We start from the raw sequence: 11,449 nt of genomic DNA, 5'->3' as shown, positions 1-11,449 counted from the left end.
TGCAAATATTTTTTAAAGTTTTTGTTACACTTTAAAATTCCAACGGAAACTCAAGTGCAATTAGCAGAAACTAATTTAAAATGCATTTCCCTGCGTTTTGAAATTGGTTTTGAATCATTTTAGTATATTTAAAAAAAACGAAGTTGACTTTATAGCTGTCGGCCACCATTGCTAGTACCAACCCTAGTGTCTTCCTTTTTATCTACAAGGACTTCGCCGCCCTGGGCTCCTAAGTGTATGAAAGTATGGCACGGAGCGACGGCGCCGAATACCCCACAAAGAATTTTAGAGCGCCCGCCGCGGATTCGAACCAGCGAACTCTGGATTGTGAGTCCAGTGCGCGGTCCGATTGATCCACACGGGCGTAACAACAATTTTAGTATATTTGGGTTTGTTTAAAATTTTGAATTTTTGTGAACTTTCAATGTACAGTAGGGGAGAGTGGGGAGACTTGATCCTCTTTTTTTGTATGGCACATAACTCTGTCAATTTTTTTTTAAATTATGAACTTTTTACATAAATTCATTCAACTATGTTTGGCTGATAAGGGTATTTATTCAGATGTACGCTTCGAATTATTCGAATCTTATGAAAAATGTTTCTCGTTAATCCAAACTTTAGATTTTCTATCAGTTACAGCAATTTCACATAAAATCTGTACGGTTTTGTTCAAAATATAACAAGTTTAGCATGTAAAATATTTAAAATCTTAAAAATATTCTTTTTTTTTATACCAAAATGGAGCATGTTTACAAAAGCTGGTTATTTTTGTTTACAAAACATTAGAAAAATTGTTCAAACTGCAGTTAGTCATGTACAACTATACTAAAGGAAACCATATACGAAAAACTAAACCAAATAATTAAGCTTGAGGCTGATTCCAGTGACTGTAAAATGCAAGGATTAAGTCGTCAAGACGTCAAATGCGTAGGGGCAAAAATGAAAAAAATATTGAAATAACAAGCCATAGTTTCACATTTTCATCATTAAAAAGTGTTTTAAAATGCATTTTACACTAGTTCAGTTGTTTAACAATCATTAATTTTCAAAAATTAAAGATTTGACGAAAACAAAAATTTTAGCGAAAAAGACTTTTGCGATAATGAACATCGAAAATTTTCAAAAATTCAAAAGATTTTTAAATCAACCCAAACATGCTAAAAATGATTCTAAACGCAGGAAATTCATTTTAAAATTGATTACAGCTGATTGCTGATTCCATCAACATTTTGAAGTTTTTGAAAAAAATTTGCCCCCTGATTTTCGGGCGAACATTTAAGGGGAAGGAGGGAGACAAAAACTTTAAATAAAATTTGTACCAGCCTTAAAATCTTCAAAAATCTGTACCTTGAAAACTGATTTTGATCGAAAGAGAAAATTGTTGCACTCCATAAAATAACTCATTTTCAATTCGACCATTCACACCAACAAGTAAGGCTGTAGCAAATATTTTTAAAAGTTTTTGTTACCTCCTTTCCCACCCTTGAAACTTAAAAATTTCAACGGAAATTCAAGTGCAATCAGCAGAAACTAATTTAAAATGCATTTCTATGGGTTTGAATCATTTTAGTATATTTGAATTTGTGCAGTACAACAAAAAAAATAATTTGCTAAAATTTTGGTTTTCGTCGAAATTCTTTCATTCAAATGTCGAAGCTATGGCTAGTAGTATCAATTTTTATATTATTTTTTTAGATGACAAAAATGCCATCTTTTCAGCTATGGCACAAGATGGTTTTAATGAAAAAAAATTGGCAGTTTTGCCAAATTTTCGTTAACGCCATGATTCTCAAAAAAAAATTAATTTTATGTTTGAATGCAAGTACTTTTAAAGAAATTTGATGCCTTGATTTTTTTTGTAATATGGGCGACTTTTTTTAGCTGAAGAAGTCATGACTATGTTTGACCAGCTCTGAAATAATGTTCGAAAAAATCTTTTTTTCCTGTAAATTAGCTTCGAAGACATTGGAGATTGATCCAATGGATTATTGAGATATCAAACTCAGTTTAAAAAAGTTTAGCTTTGGAAAAATGAAATACTCATGGTTTACCATAACCTCTGTTAGAAGTAATTTAACATAAATCCATGTGAAATGAGTTCAATTACACAAGAAAAGATGAAATTTTAAACATTTTCAAAGCAAATGTTATTTTTCTGGTTCAAAAGCTGTCCACATTCCCAAATGTAATGTTACAATTTTTTTGTGTACATCACCAAAACAGCGTCGTTTTCCGATTTTCAATGTCAAAACCTGAAACTATCGTGAAATGAAGTAAAACCTCTTTTTACGCGATGGCTTTTTATTTCGTTGATTTCTCTTAAACCGTAGAATATTTTTGTAAGCTTCAAAAAGCATTTAGTAGATCTGAACAAAACCTACACAATGCTTTTAAAAGATTTCAAAAATGTTGCGTCGTTCCAGAGAAATCAACAAATTAGTAAAACGTAACGCATCGCGTAAAAAGAGGTTTCTCTGTATCCCGATAGAGATTTTTCATCAAAGCTAAAAGACACATACCGTAAACCGGGGTGACTTTGATAGGCTTGCGATTTTTCCGCAAAATGAAGAGTACAGTTAAAATACGTAAGGAATGGTTTAGAAACATACTGACCGTGGTAGAGAAGTGTTCAAAGTACCTCAAGAAGAATTTTCATAAAATTTTGACAAGTTTAAAAAGTTAGTTACCTATAGTTAAGAAAATGTTGATAAAAGTCATTATTTTAAACTTCTCAAAGTGTCATGATTTTCTAAATGAACATGATTTTTAATCGAAAAACGGAATGCATTTTCGGATTCTTTGGACAATTTTCCACTAGGAAAAGGTTAAAATAGTTTGTAAATAATAAATAATATGTGTTTTTGAAACACAATTAAAAAAAATCTCCAAATTTATAGACAATTTCAGTTGAACAAATTGCATGTAAAATGTGAAAACTTGTGATTCGTGCTTCGAATTCAGTATAAAATGCAACATAAATCGATAATTTTACAAACAAAACTAGTTTTAACAAATTTCAGGCAAAATTCCGACTTTTTAACAATTTTACCTAAAATTTATATGTATTTTGCTAAAAAGCTTATACACTTAGTGAACTAAATATAAACATTGATTTTTTTTTAAAACTACATCAGCTACTTTAGTGATGGTACATTTAGCGTACAAATAAAGTTTGATTATCTTAAATATGATTTTAACAAGAAAAACTATGACTATCAAAGTCACCCCGGAATTAAAACTAAGAATTTTAAACGTAACTATTTTTCTAAACATTATTGAAAAAACTTTTTTTCCGAAATTGTGCATAGACTTTGTGTGCTCTACCCCAGTACATGTTTTAAAAATAATAATCTTGAGAACCTGTTGGAAAATATTCTGAAAACAAATTGAAATCCTATCAAAGTCACCCCGGTTTACGGTACCGTTATTTTCCAAAAAAATGTGGTTTACCTTCAAAATTAACATTTTTTAAAACTTATTCCAAGATCGGATATTAAAAATTAATTGCAGCATTTAAGTGTACAATTTCTTATAGTTTTTGGTTTGTTCTGTGAGAAAACTGTAATTTAAGAAAGATATAGCAATTTGAACTATTTAGCTTAGCTTAGCTTAGCTTAGCTTGGTTGACCGTACTCTAGCCGAGCATAAAGCTCGCAAAAGCTAGGTTGGCGCCGATAAGGAAAATAAATGCGTCAGGAATGTGCCGAATGACACATTACCATTCATTTTCCTTTTGGTCGACTCCTCACGATCAACGGGGAGGTGGGTGGATTTGATGATTGGATACCCTATAGAGATGCCTAAGAACTTAGACGACCTCCAAGATATCCGGATTTGGAAGGGAAAAGGTTTTGATGGGATACTTCACCGACGAATGAAGTAATGGGAGAGCAGAATATAAATGGCAATGCAATAATTGAAAATGATAAATTACCTTGAAACACTGCTGAAAAAAAAATCAATATTAAATGTAAAAATAAACCATTTTGAAAAGGATATTTGACTGCTTGAACATCCCTTCTATCGGAATATTTGACGAGTGGGATGTTTGTTCCGTGCGCCAATTCTTTTTGTCGATCATCTATCAGCGAATGTAGATCTTAACAGTTTTTTCCTTTCCTGAATTAATTTGCCTATCACAAAACCAGTTCTACTAGAAAACTTTGAGCAGAGCAAGTCGTGCACTCCATCTATTTTTTTTTGTCACATACACCGGTATTTCTTTTTCTTCAAAGCTAAGCTCAAAATTCACAACCATTTTAATTCTAAACTTTTATGATCATCTTGTTTCACAACATCCAACAACGCATTGAAATATTTTCACTTTATAATTCAATTGAACAGGTCACACTGCCAGATGCTAGCGATGACTTTTTTTTTCCACAAAAGCTGAGAAACACACAGCTCCTCACTCTCCGTCCCGCTGCCGACCACCCAAAAACTGACAGCCACTACACATTCTCTTTTCTTCTTTCGAATCAAAACAAAACGAGCAAAACGATAAAAGCTTTCACCATGGCCGGAACAAAAAAGCTTTCATCGTTTGACGTTTGCGAATCAGGAACACTTGAAAGTGAATCAATGACATGTGTGGAGTAATAAAAACACCAAAAGAAGAATATCCTGGTTTAAAATAGTTGAAAAAAGTTTTTTTCAATAAAAATCACAAACAATCATAACACTCGCGCTGCGGGGTCTATTGGCAAACTTTTGAGCATATTTTCAAAACATTTAAAGCAATATTACAACAAAAAATCAACGAAGAATCGAGAGCGCGTTTACGGACGAACTAGCTGCTAATCCACAGACAACCGGACTTCCAGATATAGCAATTTGAACTATTTCGTAAAAAAATCAATGTTAAAAAAAATGTTGAATATAAGTAAACACATCAGTTATCAACTATGAAATTATTCTTTTCTTTGAAATATACAAGAAAAATCAATTTTTAGTATTCCAAAATATGTTTTAAAAGAAAAAGTTCATAAATTTTGCGTGCTCCAAATTTGATGTTCATTATTTTACAGTAAAAAGTTTTTCAAATCTTTTGTAATCAGATTGATACAGGAAGTTATTTTTTGTGAAACATTTAAATAAATTTTGAAAAATCTTAAAGTTAAATTCGTCGCTTAGCAGTCTTTTGGAAAGTAGATCTCAAGAACAAAAACATCTATCTCGTAACGTTACTACCAAAAATGCGTGGTTGATTTCACGCATTAAATTCTTATTCAATTTATTTGGCTTGGAATGATTGAATCCGACACAAAACAAACTTTGTGTAATTTCCCGATTAAACCCTCTATTGGACAACGCAATGGAAATTTTTGAATTGTTTTGTATCACGGGATAAAAAATAAAAAATATCAAAATTTCTTCATCAAGAGCTGAGAAAAACGAACATTAGATTGCAACATAATTTAAAAAGCTATCCCATAAAAAAAAGATGAATTTATTTTTATGAAAAAAAAAATATATGATCGTACTTTGTACATGTCAAATTACTGACGACAGTGCAAGTTAATGACCGAAATGGCGATTTTAATTGCAACAATTTCCCTTCCACTGCAAAAAAGCAAAACAAAGAACAAACCCGCCATTAATAAACCCGATTGTCCGTTCATAATAGCCACCGCACAGTACGGGGAACGATGGTCCAAATTGCGCCAGTTATTATCTAATACGTGTATGTCATTATACCTTGCACAGGGGGGCTCTTTAGCGCGGTGTGTCCATTTCAGAAGCCCCGGCCACCAAGTTGAAAATCCAACAACGATTAGTAGAGTCTTTAGTCCACACTTGGGAACAGCCTTAAACGATTGGGTTTGCGAAGAAGAGACGAAAATTAAACAAAAGAAGTCAAGAAGTAATGGAAATAATTTCAATTTTTGAACTATTTTTAGTCCGATTTGCATGCATCCCTTAAAAGTGGACATTGTGAAACTTGAAATATGGGCTCAAATCTCTACAATTTTTCATCTTACGTAGAGTGACTGTACTCCCACTATGGTTGAACGCTTTTTTGTTGCCGTTTTGTTTTCTTGAATCGGTCCTTTGTTCTGTAATGCTGCATTTGTGGATTTTTGCAAGCTTTCGAACAAAGTTTGTGTCTTTCCTGGTTGGTAACCCTTGGTTGTATATTTGAACTTTTTATTTTAAATTTATATCAAAATCAGATTTTTATTCGTTTTTGAATTTGTGCGTTTCTGTCTTACATTGAAAGATATATTTTTTGGATGTTATTATTTAAGGGTTGCTCAGCACGGGAATTACTTTTTTGATGGGGGCGTTGTTGCGGTTGTCCTTGGCGACTAAGTACCATCGAAGTGCATTATCACTTGTTGAACCTTTTGTTTCTGTACAAACTACTGGAAAGGACAATAAACCCGTAGGAGTTGATATTAAAAATAAATCACTTATTTTCTGTTTGATGCATTATTTTTAGAATGATATTACACTCAACCCCAGTGGTTGGTCACTTTTCGTTTGACACTTTTAGTTTGTACCTCGTTGGTTTGACAAAGTCAAACTAAAAAGTGACGAAATGTCACTTTTACACGGCGCGCACGCACGCTACCAAAACAAACGTTTGGTAGTATGTGTGAACTCCTTGTAAAAGGGGTTTCAAACTAAAAGTGACCCCGTTCGTTTGACAACAGTTGGTGTCAAACCATCGGGGTTTGAGTGTATTGTAGTTGTTTTTTTCTATTTTAGGTAATCATTTATATTTTTAACAAATTTACAAAATCACAACAAAAGTGCATACTAATTGGTGGGAAAGTTTGCAAAGTGTTTTGTTCAAAAACCAAAAGCCCACCAAATCGCTCTGTCACGCACGTGGCTGCGTTTCGGTTACGTGACATATCGTCGCGGACGTGTGTGACACAGATTTCAAAAAACATTACACACGCAAACTTTCGGGTTGGCGCGAGAACGGAATTTGCTTGATGCTGCCCCTTTCAGATCAGCGGGAACGGGTCGTACGTGGTGGGTGTCATAATTCCGCGTTTTGATTGTTGTAAAACGTGAGACTCATTCGTTTCGTTTGATATCATTGTTGGCTCGTGAATATGGTTTTTTGGTACTGTTAATGGGAATTTAATGTGGGTGCTTGACACTTTTGCATTAACTTGGTGGGGAGTTTTCAGCAGATAACAAATGAGCTATTCTCTCAAAAAAAAATCTGTTGCTTTTTTTTGCGGAAACTTTGTGAAGCCATTTTTTAGAACTTCCATACAAATCTCCATACAATTTTGACAGCAATCATACAAAAAAAATAGAGAAAGATTCAAAATCTGGCAACCATGGCCGTTACTGACAATGACCTTAAACAATCTTAAATGAATCGTTTTCATCACAGAAACATTTCCCATACTTTTCCCCACTCAGTTTGACCGACTTTCCCCAACTGACAGAATCGGCTAACGAACTAAACCAAACCTCAGACCATAACCTCTCTTCGCGCAGAAAAGTGAAAAACAAGAAAGTGCGGCATCTTGAAAGAAGCAAAAAACGCGAAGTAAAATGCGTGGGAAATGGAAGCCAAGTGTGTGAAAACCAGAGCACCGTGAACTTTGGCTCAGAAAATCCGAGTGCCGACAGTTATCATAAACATAGTTTAAGATAGGAAGAAAAGAAAAATGGAGCAAGTGAAAGCTCGCACGGTTGGCAGCACTGCCGCGCTAACGGAGAAGGTCGCCAACGTGGATCGGGGAGAAGTTGCTGCAGTAGCGGATATTGAGGAGGATGATCGTCTTTTGCGGAGTGTGTTCATTCCGGCGGAAGCCGGGGGCAGTCTGGGACTGCACCTGAGTCGAACTCCGTGGGATCCGTACCCGTGGGTTTCCGGCGTACTTCCGGGATCGTGCGCGGAGAAGGCTGGCGTGCGGATTGGAGACTGTGTGCTGGAGGTAGTATTCCTATAGAAATGTTGTAATACAACCAATAAAGTCATGATTTAAAATTTGGCAGGCCAACGGCGAAGACCTGCTCGGTCTCAAGATCATTGAGATTGCCAAACGAGTACCTTAGATCGCTCGACAAAGCCCGGCGTCAGTTTGCTGCTGTGGAACTCGGGATTCGAGAAGAATGTAAGTTTTTTTTAATAAGTTGTAAACAAATGAATATTCAGGTCTACAAGTATGGAGAAACAAGTTGAAAAAAGCTGGTTGACAACCTGTCTGGAAGATGCCAACTCACACACAGATTTGATTACGCATCTGAGTTTGATATAATGCTGAGCACAGTTGGTAACCGTCTCTATTAATCAGAGAATAATTGCTTTTTCTACACGTTAACCGTGTGCCGTTGTCACCATCTGGTAGAAGTATAACACTAGGTGACACGCGCCACAGGTATCTACGGTATTGATTACAAATTTTAGGACAGGAATTGTCGAACATCAAGTTTGTGTTATAACAGAAATTCCACGTAAAATTTTTAATCAAAAGTGATCTGATTTGGCCCAAATCTGGCACTCACGAATTAAATCGTGAAATTCTCGACCAGTCTAATTAATCTCTAGCCAAATTGTCTCAAGGCTGTATTAGGTAAATCTGCTTTGCATTAGTGGAGTGTTCCTTGGTCAAAATAATTAGACCACATTATTTGTCTGTTTGGCGATAAGATTTTGGTTCTACACACTAAATAGAGGTGGTAAAAATGCTTGTCTGACGGTTTTTTCGACACCAATACAGATTCATAAGGTGGGATTTCCAGCTGTCAAAATCAAACCTCGAAGATTTTCAGAAAAGTGAAATTTAACCTCGCCAGGGATCTATGGTTGATCCATGGAAAAACGTTTAGTTAAATTTATTTTTTTGAAAAAAATATTTTTGAGAATTTTTGGTCGAATAACTACGATGAATGCCTTTATCAATAAATTTAAACTAGACTGTGCAAAAGACCTCCCATAAACGGAGCCGGCCCCACAAGTTTTGCTCCATGTGATCGATCAGCTGCGCATTCGAACCTGCCTCGACCTAACAACTCTTGAGCAAACAGTTATAAGCAATTACATCAACTTTTTTTTCTTCTTCTTTTTCCTACTCAACCCGCACAGAACCTCAACCCCCAGTCGCTGTCACGGTTCGCGAGCTGTCTCCAGGGCATTGCCGGGCTGCTCGAGTGCCCCGTTTGTTTGGAGGTGATTCGGCCGCCGTCCTGGCAGTGCTACCACGGCCACCTGATCTGTTCCGGGTGCCGGTCCCGCAGCAGCAAGTGCCCAATTTGCCGCGTTTTGCTGGGCCGGGGGCGGTGCATCGTGGCGGACAAGCTTTTCAACTTTCTCGTCCAGACGCTGGGGCAGCACGATGGTAATTGAGATTTTTGGAGAGATTTTTTAAACTGTTGGCAACACTGTAAACTTCAATTTGTTAAAACAATTTACTTTTCAGCTGACAAGCATCCTCCTGGACCCAACCCATCAGCCAACACTCCGTCCTCCGGCGATCCAAAGTCATCTAATGGCCAGCAAATTAACGCACCACTTTGGCGCCGCCCAACGTGGTCCATCCAGCAGCCCCTTCACCGCCGACTGCATCGACACTACAAACAGTCGTTGAAATTAAAAGCAAATAGCTCCACCCCACCAACGCCGCCCGGAGTGGCCACCGTAAAAATGGCCACCCTCTACTGCTGTCCGTCCGGTCAACCGTGTGACAAGATGAAAAATCAACACGACATATTAATTCATTTGCAAAAGTCACATCAAACGAGTGTCGTCCAGTATTACGTGGCCCCCGGGGAACCGGTCCGGGTCCATCTGGCCGCCGAGAAGGCCTCGTGCGTGACGTGCGTGCTGGTGCGGGGCGATGACGAGAATAATAACAATCACGCGCTGTCCCAGAGCTGCCCCAGGACGAATCGCGCTAATTGCCGATTCCAGGAGCTGTTCTTTGTGGCCAAGTTTCGGTGCATGGAATCGGCCGGACAGGCGCTGTACTGGCTGTGGCATCTCGGGGCGCAGGAGGAAGCGGGAAGGTACCGGGTTACACTGGCTGAGGAAGGGGGAGCTGCGGGGAGCAGTTGGACCGGAAGTCCCGTTTCGTTGAGGCAGAACTGCAAAGATGTGCTGAAGTCGAAACAGTTTTTTAAGATGGATTATGGGGCGCAGGGAATGATGGTTACAATTGAAGAGTAGTAGACAAATTAGCGAATTTATTTAGTTAATAATAAAAAAAATAGTTCATTTCATAAAAATCGTTTTTTTTGGCAAAGAACTTTGTCCTAATTCAGAAAAAATAAAGTTTTGCGCGTTACGGACGATTCTCATTTAGATTGCTTTAGGAATTTTCACAGTGCAAAAAACAACCCATCTGGGGCAACATTTGAATAGGGTGCATAAACAATTTGTTATCTGAACATTTTGCAAACTCAGCAAAGAGTCAAGGCACGTAGATTAGTAAGGCAAAATTTCCCAGCTGTCAAAATAGTTAGCATGAAACCCGGATTTTATATGGAGATTTGCAGAAAAGTAAAATTTTGACCATTTTCCGGGCAAATTTCACCAGATTTCTATCTGTAGGGTTGTTAGCATGCCAAACTGAACAGAAATACGCTTTAAACACACATATTTTTTCGAAAAAAATTCAACTGCACGCGTTTCGGTTTAGTTTGCTGGAAATGGTCAAAATTTCACTATTCTGAAATTCTCCATATAAAATCCGGGTTTCGTGCTAACTATTTTGTAAGCTGGGAAACTTTGCCTCAACTTATCTAATCTACATACCTGGCAAGGAGTGAATATTTGACAAAACTCGCAGTGTTAAATGAAAGCTGGGAATGTCAGCCGTTGTTTTACACCCCGATTTTGGTGAATGGATTGCCTGAAACCGGTGAAATTGCAAAATAGTTTAGTTGTCAAAATTAGAGAGCCTATACTGCCGTTCTACGCATAATTGTCCCATGTTCAAAAAGTGCAACTGAGAAAACGCGATTTTTGACCGATTTTTGTGTTTCTACGCATAAGTGTCCCGTGGGTTCCTATTCGCCCTAAGTGTCCCTAGTCGCCCCAGTTAGCAACTTATCACTCTTGTTTGTGATCCGCTTGCTATACAACAGGCAAACAAGAAATAATGCTTCATAAAACTAATGATTTCGTGTGAAAATACTTGTGGGACAATTATGCGTAGAAGTTTAACGATGGGACAAACAGACTTGGTGTTGTTTTCAATGAGTTTCCGAACAAAGTACCAGATTTTATGTTTTTTTCTTAAAGTATACGTCAAACTAAACTTAAAAATGTCAAAAAGTCAAAATCGTCCAAAAATGACATGGGACAATTATGCATAGAACGGCAGTATATTGCTTGTTCAGTTTAAGAAACGTGCCAGCACCAGACAAAAACTAAAAGTTTATCAACCTTAAATTTCAATGACTTTGGGTGTTTGAAATATCTCTCAGACATTACAATAAATGCTTGTTGTTATCAACCTAAACGCATATGTTGTTC

At 36.9% G+C, this 11,449-nt stretch overlaps 1 protein-coding gene across 1 annotated transcript; it reads left to right on the top strand.

The window, feature by feature from the left end:
• The first annotated feature begins 5,440 nt into the window (after window positions 1-5,440).
• On the top strand, window positions 5,441-10,172 carry LOC6036490. Its single transcript, XM_001846484.2, is given in 5 exon segments — window positions 5,441-7,907; window positions 7,969-8,020; window positions 8,023-8,087; window positions 9,059-9,311; window positions 9,393-10,172. Coding segments are annotated over 5 exon segments (1,386 nt in total). The 5' UTR covers window positions 5,441-7,637; the 3' UTR covers window positions 10,139-10,172.
• The last annotated feature ends 1,277 nt before the right edge of the window (window positions 10,173-11,449 follow it).

Source organism: Culex quinquefasciatus, chromosome 1, assembly GCF_015732765.1.
Source record: "Culex quinquefasciatus strain JHB chromosome 1, VPISU_Cqui_1.0_pri_paternal, whole genome shotgun sequence".
Lineage (NCBI taxonomy): Eukaryota > Metazoa > Arthropoda > Insecta > Diptera > Culicidae > Culex > Culex quinquefasciatus.
Note: the sequence above shows the minus strand (reverse complement) of the source record. Positions and strands in the feature narration are given on the sequence as shown.